At 36.9% G+C, this 26,058-nt stretch overlaps 1 protein-coding gene across 2 annotated transcripts in view; it reads right to left on the reverse strand.

Annotated features, from left to right (window-relative positions):
* Positions 1-26,058, reverse strand: part of PDGFD (platelet derived growth factor D) — a 246,930-nt gene that overhangs the window by 24,862 nt on the left and 196,010 nt on the right. For both annotated transcript variants that reach the window (XM_050758868.1, XM_050758867.1), the window contains exons 4-5: positions 13,849-13,911; positions 9,370-9,568 (exon numbers count right to left, since the gene is read on the reverse strand). In XM_050758868.1, the coding sequence (XP_050614825.1) occupies positions 9,370-9,568; positions 13,849-13,911 (262 nt within the window). The remainder of the gene's footprint in view (positions 1-9,369; positions 9,569-13,848; positions 13,912-26,058) is intronic.

Consider the following 26,058-nt stretch of genomic DNA (forward strand, 5'->3'; position numbering starts at 1 on the left):
TGCTGTTGTTCTTCTGTTTTGCTTTCTCTGGCATCTCAGCTTGCTATATTATTTTAATCTTCTAGAGCACAAGTCAAAAGGCATATTCACTCTACAACTCCTATGACCCTTTCTCTATGTACTCACCACACTTTTTCTGCCCTCTGTTATGGCACTTACTTCATAGACCTTGTTTTGTTTTCTTTACAGATAGTCCAACTTACAATGGTTCAAAACGATTTCTTTTTACTTTTTGATGGTGCTTTCAGCTGTGTATGTTAATGGTGAGCACCCAAAAAACCATTCAGTTTTTCATTTTCAGTAGGATATTCAATACATTACGTGAGCTATTAAACCTTCATTATAAAATAGGCTTTGTGTTAGATAATATTGACCAACTGTAGGCTGATACATGTGTTCTGATCATGATCATGTTTAAGGTAGGCTAGGCTAAGCTATGAAGTTCAGTAGGCCATGTGTATTAAATGTGGTTTTGACTTAACTATATTTTCCACTTACAATGTGTTTACTGAGATGTAAACCCATCAAAAGTTAACAAGCATCTATATTCAGGTGCTTCTCTTCCATTGAACCAAAAAAGTTGTTGGAGGTAGAGAGCTAATTATCTTTTTATCCCTTCTCTTCTAGTACTTTGTCGCTAGTGTAAGCACCAAATGTAGCTCATTCAAGCTCACTTCTAAAACCATTTGACTTCAACAATTAGGAGCAAGGTGCTGCTGAAGGAAGCACAACATCGTCTTTGTGCCAGATTCCCTTTGCAAGAAATAGACACTCAATAATTACTACCTGAATGAATCAGATAACCATGGATTTTTTCAGTTTAATTTTTTATCATAAAGGCGAAACAATTCCAACTATCTTTCAGGAATGCGTAGAGTATTATTAATACCTTATACATTGAATGTTTGGATCTTACCTCAAGACTAGTCTAGGATGTGGGGTAGTGCAGAAGTGTTAGGTTAGAATTAAGAAACTAGGATTTAGAACCAGCTCTGCCAAGGATGAACCATAATGCATGAGATGACCAGCACTAAAATCCGTGAAATATAGAATAAGTGGCACACATGGTAGAGTATGGTCTTGAGAAGACTGGTTCTCAGATGCAAACATCAAGGTGCTAAGGAACATTGCCTTTGTCAAATGGGAGACAGTGCCACAATCTGTTATGAAAATTGCTAACCATTTCCCTTTAATGTTGCAGCACTAGGTGTATGATGCTTTGGGGTGGGTTGGGAGGTGAGGGGACTATAGGAATAATTGTATTATTTTTGTACCAAGCAACCAGGGGCTCTCAGCCTTTCTCAAGATTCATGAATTCACTAGGAGGAGTATTCATCCTTATGAATATTACAGCCTCACTGTGATTTTCAGATTCCCTCTTCTACAAATCAGCACATAATTATTAAAACTGTTTTCACATTTCTATCCCAATGTGGAAGTGCAAATAAATATGGAAAGAATAATTATTTTATAAGTTTTAATGAGGGACTATCAGGATACTTTAATATTAAAATTATGAAAGACACTGAATTTTTTGACTCCACATGTGGGCTTAATATCTAAAGAATAAAAACATTTACCACTTGTTTTTACACAAATTAACCTAAATCACAGTAAAAGATTCTCAGTCAGACAATTCCTGATTTTCAAGGTTTAGAAACATTGTAAAGCAATGAGTGAATGCAAATTTACTGAGCAACTACCATGTGTCCAGCACTTTGTGAGATGCTTTCACAAAATCAAATTTCATTTAATTCTCATAGCAAACCCTCATCTTAGATATTACAATTCCCATTGGATAGACGTAGAAACTGAGTTGCAGATGAGTTAAGTGACTTGCCTAAAGCCACTGGACATAAGTAGACATTTAGCACATATGTACTGGAAAATCAATGGATGACTGAATGAATATCTGGAAGGCACTGAATTAGACATGAAAGCAGTGACACCATCATAAAGCAATTCTCTGAACCCTGGGAATTCATAACCTGGGGTGATGTATAAAGTATATCTATGAAATGAAACATTTTTAAAAAAAACAAGTTAGGAGATGAAGGTCTTGAAATTTCTTTTTCTCATTTACTAGACTATGAATTCCTGAGCTTTAAACACCGTTGAGCTGCTCACAGCACGAGCTTTGTAGTCAACAAGGCCAGGTTCATGTCATGATTCTCTAGTTTTTAGCTCTCACAGAAATTTTCTGAATTTTTTTCTTTTACTATGCAAAATGGGAACCCCAGTAGCTCCTGCCAAAGAATTTGTTGAGATTACATGAGTTTTGAGTGTTTGAAGCACAGGTCTAAATTCTAGCTCTCAGTAGGTATAACCACATTATTATTGAAGTGAGTAACACAGATCAGAGAAGGAAGTTTAAATCAGAAGCACCTAAAACTAGAAGGAGCTGAGATTCTGCAACTGGTGATTACTAAGGAATGGAAGGTCATGCCCACCTTGAACTAAATATAAAAAGCCAATAATCAGGTATGCTCAGTTTGATTACATAAGATGTAACACTATCCTTAGAAAGTGTATTAGTCCATTCTTACACTGTGATAAAGAAATACCTGAGACTGGGTAGTTTATAAAGAAAAGAGGTTTAATGGCCTCACAGTTATGCATCGTCTGGGAGGGCTAAGGAAACTTACAATCATGGCAGAAGGCGAAAGAGAAGCAAAGGCACATCTTACACAGTGGCAGGAGGGAAAGCATGTGTGCAAGTGCAGGGGAACTGCCCTTTATAAAATCATCAGAACCTGTGAGACTCACTCACTATCATGAGACTAGCATGGGGTAAACCATCCCCATGATTCCGTTATCTCCATCTTGTTTCTTTCTTGACATGTGGGGATTATGGCGATTGTGGGGATTATGGGGATTATGGGAAGTGCAATTCAGGATGAGATCTGAGTGGGGACACAATGTGTAACTGTATCAGTAAGTAAAGACACTCAGCACCAGCAATGCCTACACATATATGTGCTCTAGGAACAGTGTAGTGTCTCCTTAAGTCTAGTGGGACATAAAGGAAAACAATCCCATAATAATTTTTCAATGCTTCACAGAAAAAAATTGGCACAGAAAACACAAGGAACACGCATTTCTCTTTAACAAGAGTAATTGCTGTGGAAAATGCACATTTGTTCATCCAGATACTAAAAGTTACCTATGGCTTTCCACTGTCAAATGGATTTTTCCACTGATTTGCATTTGAATGACATACCTAGATGAGGGGCATAACTTTGATAATGAGGGTGGGGTTAGGATATCCACAAAGATGGACAACTGCATCTAGGAGAAAAGCAGAGGTGGCACATGCACCAGGAGGAAGTTGTCCCACTGCTGAGATTTTCTTAAAATATTTCATGTGTGTGCCCTTGTAGACACACACAACATGATAAAAAATAATATGGTTTTTATGAATGCTTGCTGGTAAACAGAGTAAGTGAGGCAGCTAGATACTTACAAAACATAGGAGTCATAAACAGTGGCAAAAGTCTTTAAAAGAAGAGCTTAGCAGAAGAAACATCCAATAAGCAAAATAGTGTCAGAAAATTTCTGGATAAATAGTATCAGAAAAGTTTAGTACTTGGAGATAATTTTGTAAACTTTTAATGAGTACACTGATTATACAGATACTTAAATATGACAATATTTGCCAAATACTATCTGTGAGGCTCTCCAGATCACTGATAGTTATCTTAGAGCATTATAGGGAAGACAGCAATTAATAGAAATATCTTGGTTCTGTGCAGAGTTTTGTAAGCAATTCAAATAATAATAGTAGCTATCATTTATTGAGGGTGTTAGATACTCTGTTATTACCTAATCCTAACACAACTTTGCCAAGTGCTTATAATTAGAGTCATTTTACACAGAGAAGAAAATAGAGAACCAGGGGTCTGTAAGTGACTTCTCCAAGGCCACTGCTACTGATTTTAGGATTTGAGTTAGAATTTTATTACAAGTTTGCTTGACTCTCAAGTCCATGTTCTTTCCACTGCAACATCTTTCTTTCTTTTGCTCTATTTCTATTAAATTTATACCAAACAATTTTAATATTGATAAATAAAACTTTCACTTGGTAAAGGTACCAAATATACCACATGGTTCAGGAAACTCAATGAAGCTAACCATCTTTCAACAATAGAAACTATTATTAATGATAATGTAATATTAATAAGCAACACAAATTATTATTAATTTCTATTATCTATTGATGTCACCAGTACCTGCTTAATTTACAGAGAAGTAATTATAGATACCTCAAGAATGACTGATATGACTCACCATTGGTGTTGGCTGGCAAAAGGTTTTTAGCCAATTCTTAACCCAGGTATCAAATAAGCAGAGAGAAAACTGCAAGCACTCAGTTTCTAAAATATATCTATATGTTAAAGCTCTCTGAATAATTTCCTACATTTGAAATCATTTTTGAAAAATTAAAACTTGTGTCCTATTTAGCATGCAGTGGCATGACAAAGAAATAGCAATAATTTTTTTTTTAAAAGAAGGTGTTCTGACTTGAGAGAATTCAGAGTGAATGAAAACATTGATATAAAATATTTATTTCCTATATTTCTCAGTTTCTTATGCTAGTTATTTACCTGTAAATAATTTGCAAATTAGAGTCAAGTGTTTTAGATCTTAGAGGAAAATGTCATGGAGAAAATAATAGAATTGGTATTAGATCCTTGGAAATGGGTTGGTAACTGTTTCAGAGTTGTAAGATCTAACCGTTCAGAGTCTGTAAAAATCACATATTTCAAACGTCATCATTTGGAACTAATTTAATATCAAGATGTTTACTGCACTCAATATTAAAATACTTTTTTTTGAGGCAGGGTCCTCACTCTGTTGACCAGGCTGCAGTGCAGTGGTGCAATCACAGCCCATGGTAGCCTTGAACTACCCGGGCTCAGGTGATCCTCCTACCTTAGCCTCCCGAGTAGCTGGAACTACAGGCATACGCTTCACGTATGGCTAACTTTTGTATTTTTTGTAGAGACAGGTTCTCACCCTGTTGCCCAGGCTGGTTTCACACTCCTGGGCTCAAGCGATCTGCCTACCTTGGCCTCCCAAAGTGTTGGGATCACAGAAGTGAACCACTGCGTCGAGTCTAAAACACTTTTTAAAAAGAGGAATGGATGTGAATTTTAGCATGTGTATCTAAAAATGATTACTTTTAGGAAAACAATATATTTCAATTAAGAGTTTAAAACTATTAATTTGGAGTGCCCTGATAATTTTGTTCATATTTTAATCACAACACAAGCTTTGAAAACAGGTTTCCCTCTTGCCATTATGTCTTGGATTTTTCTTTGGCGAACACACTATCATTCTAGAAAGTCAAGTTCTCCTGGAATAAGAAAAAGAACAGATCTTACTTACATTGTTTATCTCCATAAATCACCTCTCAGTAATGTCCAGTCAGGGCTGATCATTTCTTAACTTAGAAATGTTGAATTTTATGCTATGAACTTGAATAAATATACATTGTCCTTAAATTCACAGGCATATGTTTTAAATGAATTGTAGTTTAGTTTTAGTTAAACTACAGTGATAATGCAGCAATGTAAGGAGTATTTATATAGCTTACAGAAAGGACACCCATATAATTTCACCTAATTTTATGCACACTTCCTATACTCATTAGTATATCTACCATAAAAAGTAAATGCAACTTGAATTTAAAACATTCATTTTTTAAAAATTAACTTCTGGGCAGCTTTGAGGTTAAAAGCATGAGGCTGAAATTATTGGCAAAAATTGGGTTTGAAACTACAGTTATCTACAGATTTCAATTATATATGCTATCCTTTTCCCCATTACCCCCTAGGAAACTGAAAGTTGAATATATTAACTTGTTATATTATTTTCAGTCCAGAAGCTTTTCCAGACAAGTTTGAGCGTATCTATTACTTATGAATTTTTAAAATGTAGACTTTATTGCATTGACATCCTGGTTTCAACACTTGGTTGTTTTATCTGTCTCCTGTTTCTCTCTTTCCTCACCAAAACTTTTACTGTTTTTTTGACTTTGACATTTTCAACTCTTTTCTTGAAGAGAACAAAAAGCTCACTTACTACCTCACCTCCCTTCTACTAAATAAAAAGAAGCAAAACACATCATTTAATTGTAAAATATGAACCTTCATATTTTAAATATTCCTGATGCATTATAAGTTCTTTATTCAGTGTGTCTGCATTCTATTTCAGAGTTCGTAAAACTCTGTGTTTTGTATATTCACATTCAAATGTCATTTTAGAATCCTGCTCTTTGCAATCATGAAAAATGCCACTTTCCATCTGTCTGGACAAATCAGAAGAATGGATGCTCAAAAGATATTCATAAATGACAAGCTTGTTTCTGCACAACATCATTAAGACATTATTATACTGATAGAAGGAGACTTTTTGGAGATCCTGAAAAGGCAAAGTTTTATTTGACACCTAATGGACTTTCATTATCCAAAGCTATTTTCCTGTTTTCACTGTTTATTCACTGCTCCCTTCCTCATACACTGGGATAGAAGCCATGAATTTGTATTTTTATGTTCTCAAAGCAGAAAATACCAGCTGAAATATTAAACCTGACTTCCCTTGTTTTTGTGATACATACAGGTGATTCAGCATCAGTGGAATGATAAAAAAATCAGCACATTTATATAAGAGCAGAGGCAGTGGTGACTTGCCAGGGTTAAATTAAATGGTACAAAAATGCCTTAGGGCCATTTTAAACAAGAAGAGATTAAGAAATGGAACCTAAGCCAGCAGGGGAGAGAGACCATATTTACTTTGTCACAAACATCAAGTAGTATGTCACCTTGAATGCTCTTGCAAGGTTATTTCAGTAACCAAAGACATTTTTAATAAAGCTACCCTATTCAGTCTATGAGGTGGTTTCTATAAACTTTAAAAAATAGGCTAACACTGGATTAGTAATATATTCAATCCCACAAACATTAATTGAGCATCTAAAATGTGTCAGAGACTGTTGCAAGTACTGCAGATATAGGATGAACAATCTCTCAAGTAGTGGTTCTTGACACTGGCTGTCTCTAAGGATCACTCTCCTAGGAACCATAAATAATATCAATATATTTCCCAGTCTCCCCCCATTGAGATTCTGAGTCAATGTATCTGGGGTGGGACTAGGCATCTGAAGGTTTTCAAAAGCTCCCCCAGCTATTAAATATTCAGCCAGAGTGGAGAACGATAGGAGGTGCTGGGATCCCAGATCCTCTTAGAGGAAACAAAAGGTACAATAACAGTGCAGTAGTAGAACATACAAAGTGAGGTGGTGTCTTAAGTGCTCCTAACTTTACCAAGTTAGGGGGTGAGTAGACATCACAGGGACAGAACAAGGGACAAGGTAGGCTTCACCAAGGAAGTAATGCAAACATATTTCAGAATTCTAAGTCGCTGTAGCTAGCTAACAATTTTTGAACATGTATTAAGTGTTAGGTGCTCTTGATGGTACCAGAAGCAGTCCCGAGAAGTAGGTGTTATTGCGCACACACTGCCAATAAGAAAACCGAGATCAGGGTACCCAATAAAAAAAAAAAAATCACAAAACTTGTAAGTGGCAGGGTTAGAATTTGAATCCAGGCCTCCTGCCTCCAACTCAACACAATTTCTAGGGGGAAAAAAAGTAATGGATTTAGATGATTTAAAAATTGTAATATTTCCAGAAACAAGATGCCAAGAAGGGCTGTCCCTTGAATTGCTGAAGACAGAGTCAGATTTCATTGCTTGTTTGTCCAAATACTATTTTTATATAAAATTTCCTCTGGGGTTTTCAAAACGTGCATAGTTTACTTTCTCTTAAGTTGACTTAGTAGAGATCCAAACACAGCAATGTCTTACGGAACAACAATGTTTTCTTTAAATTGAATCCAATCTGAGCCCTGGAGAGATTCAGGGCTATAGTGAGCTGCACATGGCGTATCTCCATAACACCAGGGCCACCAGTGACTTTCTTGTCTCCCTCTTAGCTAAGCCATAAGCAGAAGGCCCAGGCAGGAGTTAACTGATTAGTCATTTTGGCCCAAATGTTTTAAGTGGTTGTGCTAAAGCAGCCCAGGTTCACAGCTCTTAAAATTATTTCAAAGTGTAGGAAACAGCTGTATCTTGGTGAAATAACTTTATATCTACAATGCAACCCAGCCTTTCAAGACCTTTTAGGGAACAGTACAATTATAACAAATCTTATCAAATAAAGCAAGGACATAACAGACTAGAAGTAATTGTTTTATTCAATAAGAGGCAATTGTATTTCATTTCTTTATTAATTTGAGTTTTACACGCCAATAAACATTCTCATCCTAAGATCATATCACTCAGATGTATGAGCTGGATATTTATTTTTTGAGTTTAAGCACTGTTTTAACTCATGACGTTCTCTCTGCCTGAATGGTCCTCTCGGTTCTCCCCTCATTGTACTTCCCTGAAGTTTCTAATTGAATATATGCTCTCATACATCTCCAACCTATTCCAGACCTTCTTTTCCTCTGCCTTGAGACATTTATATCTCAAGCACATGAACCACCCAGGCACCAAGTAGATAGCAGATCTTGAAGGTAGAATTGAAATTTTCCAACAGTTTTGGCTATTGCTTTAACAGGGTTCTCTCCTGCCAACACTGACATCCCTGGACTAAATCAACCTTCGCATCTATCAGAGAGGCAAAACTATCAATTACACGAGAACTGTTCTTGTAGGAAAGAGACCGGGATCCTCATTCTTCTTCATTGCTAACTAACCATACAGACATTGGCAAATTACCTACTCCCTCTGACTTGGCTGTCTCCACTGTAAAATTGGGGCTCATAATGCCTTACTTGCCAAGAAATAAGAAGCTGGTTCAGATGATTTTCATAAGATCTCATCCAGCTCCAAACTATGACCTATATATCTTTCACTGCACCAAACCCTTCTTAGTCTGATACAAAAAAAACACAGTTTGGACAATACGCAGAACTTCATTTGAAAGTGTTGTGAAACGTGACAACGGACTGATAGTAACCACCTGATCTAAGTGAGTTAAATATATTGTACTGCTAATCCTTACTCATTATTACAGGTTATGTCCCTACTCCAAAAATCTAAACTCTGAAATGCTCCAAAATCCAAAACTTTTTGAGCTCCATCATGATTCTCAAAGAGAATGTTCATTGGAGCATTTTGGAGTTCAGATTTTTGGATTAGGGATACTGAACCAATAAGCATAAATGTAAATATTCCAAAATCCAAAAAGCATCCAAAATTCAAAAGACTTCTGGTTTCAAATACTTTGGACAAGGGACACTCAGCTTGTACTGTTAAGATTTCTATCTGCTTATGAAGAATGCATAAGTCTCTGTCTCTTACCTTTTGACTTCCGGTCATGATATGACCTGCCTCGATAACGAGGAGTGTTCAAATACATATTCTCAAGATCTTCTTGCCATGACTCTGGATTGAAGTACTTGAGCAGATCTTCCACGGTATCAAATTCTGCAATTTTTTTGTCCAGAGCATCCGCAATGAGAGTGGGATCCGTTACTGATGGAGAGTTATAGGATACCCCCTAAGAGTGACATACAGCTCAGTGTACTCAGAAAAAGTCCATTGCTGTGAAATACAACAGTCATTCAACTATATGGAAGGAACATAAACAGGCTTCTGAGTATAAGATATCATACGTTTGAATGCCATATAAAAACAACATTGTATTGTCTTGCCATATTCTTGGATAAAAATCAATTAATTACTAAAAAGATAGTCATTCACGTTTCTGTAAATCAAATCCAAGTAGATCATAAAATTTCCAGTTTATCTTAACTGTAATCATCTAAAAATATAGATTAGATGGAAATATATAAAATTAAGTCATCCAGTTTCTTGGTTCATGGTCCCAAATCATCCACATAACAACATATAATAGTGGGAATCAAAATTTCAAACTCTTCCTACGTTAGTTTTGATAATTCATTCCATTCTCCCACTTTTAATCTCCACATCCCCCCTTTACAGGTCACCTGGCATTGCAGACGATGTGTGACCAATGTACGAATCTACTCTGGAGACATTTTCATAAAATCTAGCATGTTCACCAACTTATTTACTGTCAACAAGGATAACTAACCATGAAACTGGCTCTCTTGACTTAAAAGGAGAGGATTCACATGGGGGAACATATTTTTTTAAAGTGTTATAGTTTGCTAGTGATCCCAGTTGACATAAAACTTCTCAGGAAGACTCTTTAATGAGAAACACAACATCATTGAAAGCCTGGAAAGGATTATGTATTTTGCCATGGAATACATCTCACACGAGGTTTCCAAGCACTTACTTCACTAACCCTTGTACAATCTAGAGGTAAATGAGCCATGATTCAAACATCTCTGTTAAAATTCATGACCCATTAACAAGGAAATAGAGAGCACACAGCCTCAAATGATTTTTAAATGTCTTTCAAGAAACTACCAAACAAATAAGATCCCCTAAAGGCAAATATCTCCTATCACTAAGGGAAAATAGGAATTAATGAAAACTTGCTTTCCTTAGATTTAACTGTAGTATCTAATCGAGAAAAAATAGGTGCTATTGAGTCCCAGACAGCAAAGCCCCCAGTTTATAATCTTACTCTCAGGCAATGTTGTCTCTCTTTAACCAATCAAGGTCCAAAGGTTGCTAAGTGATTTGATGATCATCTGCTCTCAGAGTAACAGTCCCTCTTCACACACCTAAGGGGCTTTAAAGCATTAATCTACCATTGCTATAACTCAGGAGCAGTTTTCAAATATTCCCTGTAGGGGAAAGGGAGTCGAGGGAGTGGGGTGATAGGGTGAAATAGACTGATGAACGTGTCAGGCCAGCTCTTTTCTTTTACAAGAAACCATACATCTGATTTTCAGTCATCCTTGTTAAAATAAGCAGACATCCTCTTCTGAACAAACTTTACCTGCCATGCTACATTCATTACGTTATGAGTCCACTCTATATTCTGTTCAGGTGTATCCAGGTAATAACGATCATTTTTCTGGAGGCATGGTCTTTGTCATACATTATGGTAGAATCCAGAGATTTATTCACAGTTCAAGCCATGTTAAAGATGCCCTCTACAGTCATATTGTTGATATTATATAGCTCTCATCTGGGTGTAGTCATATTTGTTCCTTCTGATAGGTTGTCTCTTTAATCTAGGTGTGTGGGTGGGTGTCTGTGCTTGTGTGTATGTGTGTGTGTCTGCTTGATACGAGCTGAACCCTGATGGAAGCCCATCATTTCTGTCTTTCACATGTCTCTTGAGGTCACATGCTAGAGGTAGAAGACTTATAATTCAGGACTATAATTCCAAATCCCCATTAACTTGTATTGTCTGGATAATCTACAGTCTATCTGGCTCATATGCACCAGATGGTTTACAACTAGATTTGTGTCACGATAGTATGGGTTTAAGAACCAAAAAACTCAAAATGAGCTGATCAAATTAGAAGCATGACAACACATAAAAAATCTTTGAAATTAAAATGCTTCCCTGCTTTTCTGAAATAAAAACAGGTACACCCATCAAGCCATTCCCACACAAGTGAAAGCTTCTTGTGACAGCTCTGGGGAAAATGACTGATGGAGTTTTCTGGGGTGGCTCCCAGCAGTGCCTAGAACGTAGCGTGTATACAAATATCTCTCTCAGAGAAAGCTGTGGGGAACTCTCGGTTCCTGAGAAGGGAGGGGGAAATTTATTTATTTATTTATTTATTATTATTATTATACTTTAAGTTCTAGGGTACATGTGCATAACGTGCAGGTTTGTTACATATATATACTTGTGCCATGTTGCTGTGCTGCACCCATCAACTCGTCAGCACCCATCAACTCGTCATTTACATCAGGTATAACTCCCAATGCAATCCCTCCCCCCTCCCCCCTCCCCATGATAGGCCCCGGTGTGTGATGTTCCGGGAGGGGAAAATTTAATCTTTTCTAACATGAGGCTGAAGAGTCAATCCAAACCGTAGGTAAAATGCAAACATGTTCCTGTGTATGAGCTTTACTAGTGTTTTCAAGTTTTGATTCAGGGCAGTTGACAGAAACAGCAATGATGGCTGAGGAAATATTTATGAATGATGAGGTGACCTAATAAGACCAAGAGAACATTTTGGTTGCTGAAGTAAATATTTAAAACTATTTTTGAGAAAAAGAACTAATTGAATGTGTCTCCTTCAGCTGCACAGTAAATATGATTTCATTCAGCTTTTGTCACGTATTTATAAAAATCATTTCTGAAGTTAACTGCATTACTTTAAAATAACAATTCGTAAAAAAGAAATGCTCTGAAAATGGAAAATCACTTTCAACAAAAACAAGGTATGGTTTAAACAGAAGTTAATGGTGGGTCCAATGACCCTTGCTCCTGCTCCAGAAAGTTCTTGAACAATGGAGTTCTGAGTAAAGAAATCAGCTTGCAGTTTCTGAGAGTTTCTGAGTAAAGAAACTCTCTTACAAGAGAATTAAGCAGCACCTAGACTTGAAACTCAAACCAGAAGCTTTTGAAGTGGATCTGGACCCAGGGAACTTCCCCAGATACTCCAAAAGGACGAGAGAATGCCTCTCTTTTAAAGGACCTGGGTTATTCTTAATTTGTTAAGGGTCCTTTAAGGCTTGTAATTGAATTGTGGTTGGGGCAAGAATCATTAGACAACCCTGAGCTATCACGTCGAAGGTGCCTGAGAAGCTGGAGCATCTGTTGACCCTCAGTCAACGTTGCAAAAACTGCTGGTGTCTGCCTTGAGTTATCAGCCTCTACTGCGACCCTCCTGCTTAGCCTGAGCACCTCTTCAGCATTATGTGCCTTGTGTTGACTTTCATCTAACTGATAATGATTGCCTACACCAAGTTAGGTTCAGAGCATGTATTCTGGACTGTCGAAAGCACACAAAACACTTATTATCAGCATCAGAGATCCCTCTGATCTTTTGATCAGATGAGGTTCTAGTCCAGCATCCATACCAGGTGAATTAAATAGTCACATAATTCATAGGGGAAGGAATCCTGCCATATGAAAGAGTTTTTAAAAAATCCCCCAGAGAGCAAAAGATAACATATCAATTTTAGGAAAAAACAAAAAACAAAAAAACTCTGACTCAGCCACATGGACCTACTTAGAGCCATGGGCAAGCTTCCTCTATGCTCTTGACCTTTTAGTAACAATTGCATTTATTATCTTGTATTTTATTGCTACATAAATGCTACACATAGGATTGGTGAAAACAAGGTCTGCTCTTTCTGTGCAAAGTAGATAAGGAGACAGAATACTGAGAAATGACTAAATTTAGAGGAAAACTGGAGCATGAACCATTTTACAGCTTCAGGGTGAGTTATGTTTTATATCCAAGTAAAATAGAATACATGCCTGATTTGCACTTAAGTTATCTTCCTGTAAATATTGGGGTTTTTCAAGTGTGAAAAGACCCTTGAAAATGCAAAGGTTAACATCTTCTCCAGGAATATTCAAAACCTATTTTGCAATTCCCCACTTGAGTGTGGGCCATGAACTAGTTTGATATGTTTGGACAGACCTTTAATTGGAATGCTTTGCCCTGAAACTGAAAAATATTTAAGTTATTGCCTAGCCTGAGTTCCTACCATGCTATACTGGCAGTTCCTGGAAACCTTTCTGACAGACAGGAAAAAGGGTGTCTGACATAATCCATTGTAACCTGAATGAAATGGAGAAACACATCCTGTTTGAGATCTGTCTTTTGGTCAAGCCACAGGTCCTTAATGCAGGTGAAATCCTTTTGGGGTTGACCTTAGCTGTTCCATCCATTTCTTTTGCAGGCAATAGAGTAATAAATTACTTACTGAAATGGAGCTTGTGACTGATTCCCAGTTGGTCTCTGAAGCTGCTGCGGGTTGGAAATCTTCCTGGAAGGCAAAGAAACATCTATGTGAGTCAGTCAAACCTCTGTTCAAGTCATTATGTTCATGGTTTCAACATCTCAGCCTTCTGAATCTTTTTCCAACTAAGTGACAACAGAAATAGGGCTATATTCCTGCTGAACAGGTCACCATTTGTCTTAAGCACATCTCCTCAAGAACTCTTCTCATTCAAGACATGGACATTTTCTTGTAAGTACTGGTGACATGGAAAAAGTACAGGTAGGAATGCAAATTTTAACTTGGCCATCTACTAGCTGTGTGACCACAGATAACTGACAACCCCTCCAGTCCTTCCTTTCCTCAGCTGTAAGTGGCTAGTATGGAATTCTTATATTACAGGGCTGTTTTGAGAATTGAACGCATTAATTATGTAACTACCAATGGCACCGAACAAAGTGTTTGATTAAAGAATAATAATTATCATCATTATTGACATATAGTGGGTTTAAACTAGGTTATGCATTATGTTCAATCTTGCCTGCTGACCTGGTCCCAAATATTGGTGATCTTTTCAAAGACACACTAACTTCCAAGGGGTTCTTCTTGACTCTGTCAACAAATACAAGGAAGGATGGCAGAGGAAGAAAATGACTGGTAGTGACTAAGTACTGCCCATTTGGGGAAGGAAGGCCAAGGGCAGACCTGAAAACATTAGTTATCTCAGATAAGCCTGAATGGATGTGTGATAGCAATGGATCACACAGAAAAAACTTCTCTTAAAAGGCAAACTTGTCTCCCATTTATATATAACTTCCATATTAATTACTACAGCACCAGGAAGTTTAAAAAACATTAAGGGAAGGAAAACAAATTCTGTCGTTTTTACAATCCACAGATGGCTTTCTGACCTTGGCAAAATAAATTACTTTAGTAAATTTCTTCCAGCCTTACCAGGGAGTGGAAGGTATTTTCAGAGGATGCTGAGAAATGTTCAGCCACTCTAGTCTGACAGCATATTTACCCAAGTATACCTACTGAATGAGAGCTTAGTATCAGGTGTAAATTTCATTAACATTTTGAGGAGCTGGAAGTACATTTGTTAATTGGTTATGATGAGGCTGGTTTATATATAAATTTCCTGTGTTTAATAAAATTTCAGCTGATTACTGAGAGAGAACCGAGTCAAATGTGGGGTTCAAAGAATGAACAGGTATTAGAAACTGACTAGATAATGGGTTGACAGGTGCAGCAAACCACCATATATCCCAGAACTTACAGTAAAAAAGGAAAGAAACTGACTAGACATCATTATTCTAATCATTTTTTTTTTTCTTTTTGAGACTGAGTCTCACTCTGTCATCCAGGCCGGTGTGCAGTGGCATGATCTCGGCTTACTGCAACCTCTGCCTCCCAGGTTCAAGCAATTCTCCTGCCTCAGCCTTCCTAGTAGCTGGGATTACAGGTGTGCACCACCACACATGGCTAAGTTTTGTATTTTTAGTAGAGATGGGGTTTCGCCATGTTGGCCAGACTGGTCTTGAACTATTGACCTCAGGTGATCTACCGACATTGGCCCTCCGGAGTGCTGGGATTACAGGCATGAGCCACTGGGCCTGGCCTTGTTATTCTAATCTTAATCCTAGGGAAGATAGGAAAGAAACAGGAAATGTGGTATCCGTACTCTGCAAAACAGAATAGACACAAAAGGACACTGAATTCCCACAGGGGGAAAATGTGTAGAATCAAATGAAGGCTGGCATTTATATGAGGCTTCATAAGTTGGTGATCAGATAAGACTGGGCAAGAAGCCAGAGAGCCAGTGGCTTCTCCATGCCGTGATGAGACTATTGGTGGAGGACATATGCCGGGTAAGGTAATGACATGAGCAATCTTCAGATCACAGAATTTTCATTTTCCCTTGTTCATTCAATATTTGTTAATCACCTGCTATGAATACTTTCTAAGCTGTTGATAGGATCATGAGGAAATAAAAACTATTCCTACCTTCAAGGAATTTGGAAAAATTTCACATAGGAAGTTGATTTGTTGGTAGAGTCTTGGAAGATAAATAGATGGGTCTTGCAGAAAAGGTGGGTAGAAGACTCAAAGGGAGAGCAATGCTTAGACAAGGTGAGGAAAGTATACAGAAAAATAAACAACTTACTGGGGAAAGTATGAGTCATGTTGGGCATAGTGTGTTCGAGGTGCCTACACTATATACAGATGGAGATGTTCAGGGGGAAGTTTGCTACAGGAGAATGGACCGCATGAGAGAGATGTGACCTTGAGATACAGATTTGGGAAGTATCAACACAAAAATGCAATTCAACCAAGTAAAGGGTTATGTTGACCATGTGTTAAAATCAGAAGAGGGAAAGTTTTAAATCTTGGAACTGGAAATAGTTTTAGAATTATCTAGTCAAATCTCCTTATTTAAACAATAAGGAAACTGGTCAGGAGCGGTGGCTCCCGCCTGTAATCCCAGCACTTTGGGAGGCCGAGGCAGGTGCATCACCTGAGGTCAGGAGTTCAAGACCAGCCTGGCCAACATGGTGAAAACCCATCTCTACTACTACTAATAATAATAAAAAAATTAGCCGGGTGTGGTGGTGTGTGCCTGTAATCCCAGTTACTCGGGAGGCTGAGGCAGGAGAATTGCTTAAATCTGGGAGGCAGAGGTTGCAGTGGGCCGAGATTGCACCATTGCACTCCAGACTTGGTAACAAGAGGGAAACTCTGTCTCAAAAAAAAAAAAAACCATAAAAATAAATAAACAAATAAATAAGGAAACAAATGCTTAGAGAGATAGTTGATGTGTTCTGTATCATGTACCCATTTTCTGGCAAAGCTAAGACCACCAAAGCTCATTTCTAAGTAGAAACTGTGTGGTTGGTGACCTTCCACAGTGTTACAGCTGCCTTGGACAATGTGTATATAGGGAGAAAAATGATGGAACAGTTTCCAAAAGCGTAATCAGCAGAGCAGGAAAGGCGTATAGCTGAGTGCTGGTGGGTGTCTCTATGAGGACACCCTTTGAAGTAGTCTTAGTCATTTAGATTTCATATCTATCCTTAAGAAATTCTGTGATTTCAGTTCATGTCCTTGCATAGACACATGGTAAAAATATTTTGCTAAGATTTTTTTAACCTGAAAGGGACTTTGGTCCACAAGCCCCTAAACAAATGTTACACAAGAACTTTTAGTTTCTTCACCGTCTGGGCTACAGGATTCCAGTTCGAAACTTTAATAAGAGCAAATGATAAAAGATTTCATTAAATCCCATATAAAATATAACTTTATCTTCTCTTAGCAACACAAATGTTAGACATTGAAAAGAAACCAACTGTTATGTTACTTCAGAAGTTTACCATTACTTATAGATGACATATTTAAATTAAGCTTATAAAAGGGAATGACATCCCATTAAAAGTAAAACACCGAACCTCCAAGGTTTTAGCCCTCAAAGGAGAATCTTGGCATAGGAGGATTTACCTGCTAAATCCACAATAGGATTATTTCTCATCTCTTCCACCATAACCTCCCAAGTCCACTTGGAAACCAGCAAGTTTCCCAACTGCCTGTTAGCTCTTCCCCTAGGGTCAGAGTTATCTCTTTTAATGGTAAATCAAATCACTTCTGTAGTCTGCTTAAAACCTTCCAATAGCTTTCCATTGCTCTTAGAATTTGGCAAAATAAGATCTGACTACTGTTTGCCTCTATGAACTTCTTTCCTCTGGTGTCCTCTGATTTGATATCCTACCTTTCCCACTACCTCCACTCCTGCTACACTGGCCTTCTTTCAGCTTGCAAATAACACAATAAGCCTCTTCTCCCCTTAGGTTTAATTCACTGCTGTTCCCTGCCTGGATGCACTTTCCCCAAATGCTCCAATGGCTGGCTCCTCATCATTTAGTTCTCTGCTCAAATATCTAACATCTTTGAGCATTCTATTTAAAATACTCCCACACTTGGTCACTCTATCTACTTAACCTGCTTAATTTCCTTTAAAGTATTTATGGTTATCTGAAATAATTTTATGTTTGTTTTACTGTTGATCATCTCCTTCCTCAAGTGAAATTACACTCCAGAATGGCAAAGATGCTGTTTATTTGTTCTTTATTCCGAGTTTCTAGCTGAGTTTTTAGTATACATTCCAATTTCTCTGCCTTCCCGTGTATACGTAAGGATGATGATCAGCTGCTACTTGCTAGTAGCAAGCCAGTAGTTTACAGCCAGTGTCCATTCTGAGTGGTTGGTCCCTATGCCATACTATTTGTTATATACCCTTAATATTATCCTGAGCAGACTGCTTGCTTTTCAAACTCCAGAATAACGGAAGACAAACTCCTTTTCGTAAGTGCTCTTAGCAGAACAGTGCCCTTACCGTTACTTTAAGAAATGCTAAAATAGGACAAACAATGAAGAATCATTTAAAACTATATTAAAACAGTTCAGTTTACAAAGAAAACATTTCTGTTCTTTGGTATAGAAAACTTACATAAGTGCTTTACAAGCTATGGCTCACTATTCTAAGGGGAGATAACTGTTTACTAGCTCCTAGAGGGTGGTACACATCTCTGGACTTCCTCACCTCCTGCTCCGGAACTGTAGTATCTTCCCTCCTAACATAAAGGAGCTGGTATTTTAGTTACCTTGTTCCTATAGTCCATATAGGGAGTCTAGCAATGTGGCGCTGTGTGTACCTTATTGCACCTTACAGAGATCATCTGGGGGTCTGATGACCTCCCTTGAGATATGAGCAAACTGAAGTTCAGAGAGCCAAATGGGTTGCCCGGCATCTCCCAACTAATTATGACTACAAGGACCCATTTAGCTATTGTGTATCTCTTAGTCGCATGCTCTTTCCAACCCACCAAATAATGTTATATATCATTCTATAATTATAGACATCTTAATCTGCATTGCCTTAATTAATAAAATTAATTTATATCATTAAAATAATTTATCCTCAGCTTAATTCCTCACATTAAAATAGTTCATAATTACATTTTGGCAGTGAAACTAATCATTTGGCATTTTGAAACAAAACTCCCTCATTCTCTGCATTTTACTATTAAGCTTTGGAACGTAGATATGATTCTCAAATTTTCACTTTCTAAATAGTTTAGGATGCACAGTTTGGTTTCTATTAGAAAAGGGTTATAGACTCGAAAGTTGGAGAGATGTGTACAAATAAAATCTTAAAGTGCTACATGAAAACACAGATAAATATTAATGTAAGTATAGTGTGAAAGAGATATTTCTAAGCATTAATGCCAAAGTCGGAAAGCATAAAAATCGATACACCTTACATATACAAAATGTTATATAAATCTAAAAGAGATCAAAAACAAAAGTAAAACCATAAGGACAAGCTAGTAAACACACTTGTAACAGATATAACAGGTAAACAGTTAACATCCTTAAAATAAAATGAACTCATAGATCAAAAGCTTATACAAGAGTATGTTCCATATCATACAATACTGCTAGAAAAAAATGTACAGATATGTGAATGAAGCAGGACTGAAAAAGTATTCACAAAAAATTAATATTGGTTAGCAATGATATATTCTCATTTTCTTCTTTTTGTATATACGTTTTAAAATGTCATAGTAAACACCTAGTTTGAGTAAAACAGTAAATTTCTAAAACTACAATGGAAAAGAAAAAATGGACTGGATGTGTGTACACATATTACATATTAAATGACAGACAAGCCTTTACGGGTGAATGATCACAAATCATTTACCTGTACTTAGCACAAATCAAGAAGGTTTGTTTATCTTATAAAGAGGATTATTTACAAAAGAAAAGAGAAATTACTCAACATTTACGATATCATTTATTGAATGGTGTCATCCATGTATTCCATGGTAGGAAATAAAAGTGTTCTTGTAGATGTGTTTCTCACCAATTACTAAAAGAGAATTGTTCAAAAACTGGACTACAAAGAGTTCTAGCATGGTCACATTTGGCTCTATTAAAACATGGTTAATACAACACAAACTTTTAACATCTTTAAAAGCAGCTATGAAAACATGCAATGAACCATCAGCTCAGGGTCAGTCAGGCATTTGTCAGGCTCAATTTGAGAACAATTCACCCACTGAATTGTTCTATATGGCTGAAAGCAAACATAGCTGGGGCTATAATAACACTACAAATAATAAATGCTCTCAACAACAATCCTTGCTATTAAAGAATAAAATACGAGTGGGAATTTCCATTTTCAGAAAGGGTTTCTCCAGAGAAACTTTCTTTTCAGATTCCTTACCATTGGATAGCTTGGTCCCATGCCAGAGAGGGCAGTAGATATATTACAAGCTAACAAACAATCCACTCATTCCTTCACCAGAGCAACCCTGCACACATTCAACCACTAACTAAGCACCAGCAATGGATGTCCAAAGGAATCCCTCTCCTGTCCCTTGATAATGGAGCTAGGGACTCTTGTCCTTTAAGTCTTTGCAGGCAGCTGTTCCCAGACCAATACTTCAAACATTTGGGATGATTAGTTGTACCACCTGTTCCTGGATCTCACGGAGGATGGCTGTTCATTTTTATCCTAAGTGATTATGCTATATTTGAGTAGATGAACCACAAACTATTCATGGCTAGAGGGATGTGTCTCACCAGCACTTAAAATATATGCAGTTACTTGGGAGTTTTTATAAAGCTTTCAAATAAAACGATCTTTAACTTACCAAGGACGACTTATTTGGGGAAAGTTTCAAAAGACATTTGTCAGTATATTTTTCTCTCATTCTGAAAAATTGTATTCTGTTTGCTGCTTTATATTCACTTCTCAGATGCAGAAAATAAAGAAATCTCTCTCCTAATTGTATCTGTGCTTCTTGATTGAGTTAATGCTTAGAGCTTTTGAATTTCTAAATGCTTAATGCTTTCGAATTTCAAAAGAAACACCTCTAAGCATTCAAAAGAAACACAAAGGGGTTTGTTAAGATTCATAAAACAGTAATGAACAAACACATGATCAACATCCATTACTTCAATAAATTCTAAGTTTGTTTGTTCATGACACTCTGCTCTGTTCATGACCCACTGAGGGAAATCCAAATAAAGCCAAACTTGGAGGCTTGTGTCCTGGGATTACTCTACAGGGAGATCCTTTTGAATAAAGTCTTTTGATACTTCAGTACCTGAATTTCTGGCATGCAGACCCAACAATGTATGTGGAATTACACTAATGTCTTAATGTCTACAGGAAGAGAATAAAGCAAAAATTAAAAACCCTTAGAATCAATAAAACTCTGTAGCCCAACCAAAACTTAACAAGTATACTTTCTTCACAGACTCATCATCAAACTAGCTCTTCTACATATAATATGGTAAAGGCCTTGGCAGGCGGCCAGATTTTATTGGCTAGAATATTTAATACAAGGATATCAAGAGTCTAAGAATCAATAATTAACAAGAATCAAAGAGCATCTTCCAAAGTTAGAGAATTTGCCTGTGAAATTTTATAATACATGTTTCTTAGAGTTACAAGAAGCCCTGGACAGGAGCTTTCTGTTATAGTAAAAATATCTTTAATTAAATAAAGAAATTTTAATAAGAAATATAGATAAGACATGCAGATTTTCACTGATTTAAGAGTTAATTTTTTATAACATTTTCATTTATCATTATTGACAATAAAGTACAATGTTTAAATTTAGAACTGCTAGAATTCATTAACCAATCATCCATGTAATCTTGGTGTAGTGTCAAGATATTTTTAAAAGTTCATTTTTCTTCCTACATTATGAGAAAAGGAACTTTTTATACTTGCTAGTTTCTGATTTCTTCAGATTGAACTTAGTTTGGGAATTTGATCTTGATATAGTAAGGAGAGATTAGAGCAAACGCCAGTCCAGCAAGTGAAGAAGAGAAGGGGTCATCGATTCAAAAGAGGTCATGAGAATGATACTCAAGAACTAGAGAGGATCAATGTGTGTTTGCAGGTAGAGAGAGGGGTGCCACATATCAAGGCGCTGCACAGAAAATTGCAAATTGCAAAATACTGCTTTGTTAATAGCTTCCATGGCGTTTGGTCATACTAACTGGTAAGTGAACATTTAATTTACAGCTAGAGAAATACTACAGTACTTCTACAATCTGTTGCCGAAGAGCTAGGTTCAGATTTAAATTTTGTGACTAGTTGTTTAGCATTAAAAAAAAAAAAAACTCTGTGATTATTTTTTAGTAATGCCTGCCACTTATGGAGCATAGATTTTATGCTGGTGACTATATGAAATGCTTTCCATAAATTATCTCATTCATCATTTCTACAGTAGCTTTAAAAGACGAGGAAGCAGACAGACAGGATGCAAGCCCTATTATTAAGGAAGCGCCACAGATACCTGAACCTGTGTGTGCTCTTTCATCTTTGTTGAATAATTCCTCTTTTCTTTTATAAATAATCCTTTTATAAAATAAACAAATCTTGATTTGTGCTAAGTTCAGGTTTTCATAAATTCCTTAAATGCATTTCAAAGAGAACATCTGATTCAATTCGCCAGTGGTCTGAAATTTATTAAATATTGTACTTTTGATATTGCTAAGCCAATCTTAAAGATTATTTATACCAGGCTAAAATGAATGACTTAGGAAATTATTCCTGTTCCTTAGGAAAATTAGAAGTTTGAAATGAAAAGAAGAAATACTGACTTGAATTATTCATATTTTCATTTTCTTGCAGGAAGCACAATGCCTGGTACATAGTGAGCACTCTTTTTTGTTTGTTAGGTTTGTTTTTACTATTGTGGTTAAGAGAGGAAATATTGTTTCACGCTCAGAATTCAACAAACCATTTCACGCCTCTGTGTTGGAATTCACACTCCCAATAACTGCTAAATTTCTCTGTACTTGACTGATGTTATATAAATAGATTTTCTTCATGGTGGCCAAAAGCTAGTTACATTATTAAAACCAATAATTAGAGAAAATGGGAATTACAAACAGTATGAAGATTAAGTCCATGTCACCAAAATACCTTAGCTAAAATCATCATCTCTGAAAACTCAAATTATTCCATTACTAATTAAAACTCCTAAGATCTGACTTTAGGGAGAAAATACCATTTGAAGTCTAAAAGCCAAAGCCACAGTCAACACAACTGGTATGGTACCATGAAAAAGAGCACTCATGAAATGTTACTCAGCAAGTGATGGGATTATAATGTAAACGGGAACATCTTCTAAGAGAATCAGTCATAAAGTATTAAAAAAGCTGTCCATTCTTTTTAAAAATATGGGTATTTTCTAGCGAGGCGACATTGTGCTGTGACAACTTTTCCCTCTACACATTCATCCTTATCCTTACACTGGACCCAATGTTCATTCATCAGAGCTGCCACCCATCATAATTATCATTTGGCACTATGGGCTATACTGAATATAAAATATTTAAGAGTCATGTTACTACTGTACAGCTATGTAAATGAAAAAAAGTAATTCAACGTACCTTTTTCTTGACATGACTTCTAAGGGGATTTCCAGACTCATTCATGTGGTTAAACTAGAGAGATGGTTAATGTAAAGTCTGAAACAAAAGCGTAGGACTCATACCCTTGCAAATCAGTCTTCTCACAAAAGGTGAGATTCGTATATTCTTGACTTTGTACTTCCTCTTTCCACTCCCCAGTCAACTAATCACTAACCAAGGCAGCTGGCACATTTCTGATCTCAAAAGCAGGCTTGCTATCTGGGCCCATTAGGTGAACTTGTTGGAACTGAGTGCCAAGCACACAGGTCATGAGTTTCAGAGTGTGCTAAGTACAGGTTTTCATAAATTCCTAAGAATTTATGAGAGAGCTGATAAAGCTTTACAAAGAGAAAAAAATACTGTTGCCAAATGCCATGGTTAGTATCAGTGAAAGAGACTTCCTGGGGGCAAATGCCTGACTCAGTCTGTAGGATTTCATCCCTCCAAGTAAACAATTTAAAGTCTTCTCCTCCAGGCTGGGAGGATCATTTTGGAATAGGATAAATGGTAATTAAATGAGAGATCCTGCAATTTAATTTCTATTAGTTCATGTGTATGGGCGTTCGAAATTCCTTTTTACTTTTGGTTATCATCAGTTAACAGGAACATCCTTTACTTTGACCAGTTATTGCACTAGCAATATTCATCAACAGTTTTATGAGTGAAAACACTAGGCTTTGCACAGCAAAATTTTAATCCCAGATTGGTTCTCCTTTGCGTCTTGCTATAATTTTTTTGTACCATTACATCTGTGTACTTAGAGAATGCAAACTTACTACCATATTCATCTAAACCAAAGATAATTACAAAGTATTTTTGGTGCCTAAAAAGGATAAACTGCATTCCCGAGTGAAAGGAAAAACAGGTATTGGGTGAACTATTGCTTCTCCTCTACTGGACTGAGACAATTCAGAGCTGACTAGGTTATTGCCCATGCCCAAGAATTAGCTGAGATATTCTTTGGACATGGATTTTTTTTTGGCAGGCCTCATGACTCACACTTACACTTTAAACTGTGATTTATTTATTTATTTTTTATTCTTACCAGTTTGGAAGTTGCAAGGGATCTCATAGACTACTGAGTTCCAGTAGTTTTATTCACTATTTGAGATTTTTGAATGACCAAAGTATGTAAGCCATTGAGCAAGGTGTTGGCTAATGCATGGATGCATGGGAAGCAAAACTGACCTTAAAAGAAATGTGTTGTCTGGATTAATTCTAATGTCCCACTCTTGTCATTCCTTTGTATATAAGCAGCTTTAAGTTTTTTAATGGCTTACCATTATCTTGAATTATCTTGTGTCTTAGTCAGTTGGAGTGGCTAGAACAAATTCCCATAGGATATGTAACTTGCAAAGAAGATAACTTTATTTCTGACAGTTCTAGAGGATGGGAAGTCCAAGACCAGAGTGCTGACATGGTTGGGCTCAGGTTTGCAAATGGATGTCTTCTTGCTCTGTCCACACATGGTGGAGACAGAGATCTTTTCCCTCATGTCTCTTCTTATAAGGGCACCAATCGCATCAAGAGGGCTCCACCTTCATGTCTTATTTACCTCCCAAAGGCTCCACTTGTCAATACCATCACAGTGGGGATTAGGATTTCAACAGATGAGTTTAGGGAAAACACTCACATTCAATCCATAGCATCTTATTGACTTATTTCTGTGCTTGTTTCCAAGTTTGTGTCTTTCCATTAGGGTGTAAGCTCCTTAAGGGTGGAAATGTTTTCTAACTTTCTCATTGCTCTCCCACCAAGTACCTACAACAGGGCCTGTTAACTTTTTATATTCAACAAATAGTGTTGCAATGGAAGAATGAATAGTCATTGAATTGCTGTGAGATTCAAATGAGATGAGTAATGTAAAGTCATAGCATATTGACTGTTAAATAGCAGATAGTAATAAATATTTGTAGAATGAATAAATGAACAATTCAATCTATAAAAATAAATGCTCTACTGGGGCCATAAGCAAAGACTCATAGGTCTACAGGGGAAAGAATAATTTAAGTTCATTTAGGAAGGCTAGAGGAAGGTCTCTGAAGAAGTGGCCTTGGAATTGACTTTTGAATGATAATTAAGGATTTTGATAGGGAAGCAGGCAGGTGAAGGAGAGAGCATGCACTAAAGCAGAGAGTGGCATCATCTGGGAAGTGTGAGTATGTCATGTGCCCAAAGTAACAGACAGGAAATTAGACTGACAAAGAAGGTACAGGACAAATCAGAGGATCCTGAAGACCACACTTGGGATTTTTTTCTTAACCATCTATTCAGCGATTCATTTCATCATTCCTTCAACATGTATTTATGGCTTCTACTACTACTGACTGCACAGTTCAAGGTACTGGAGAAAAAGAAACAAAAAGAACTTCAACGTCACTGCTCTCGCAGAGCTGTCATCCTGACCACCCTGATCCTACATACAGGAAACTCAGCCCCAAAGGGTTAAGTGTCAGTGTCACTTGCCAGTTGGTGTCTGCAGCCCAGGTCTCTTGACATACTGTACTGCATTACACTAAGTTGTAGGAAACTGGTTGTTAATATAGCCACATCTTCACCTCCTCTGCTCATATGCCCCCTTTTCAGTGCATATGAAAAATACAAAGAACATTTTTTTTATCATCTGGAATTCAGTGAACTTAAGTAACATAATGGAGTTCCTAGGAAACAAACAAGAAACAACAGATAGCTATTCAGGGAAAT

Source organism: Macaca thibetana, chromosome 14 (genome assembly GCF_024542745.1).
Source record: "Macaca thibetana thibetana isolate TM-01 chromosome 14, ASM2454274v1, whole genome shotgun sequence".
NCBI lineage: Eukaryota > Metazoa > Chordata > Mammalia > Primates > Cercopithecidae > Macaca > Macaca thibetana.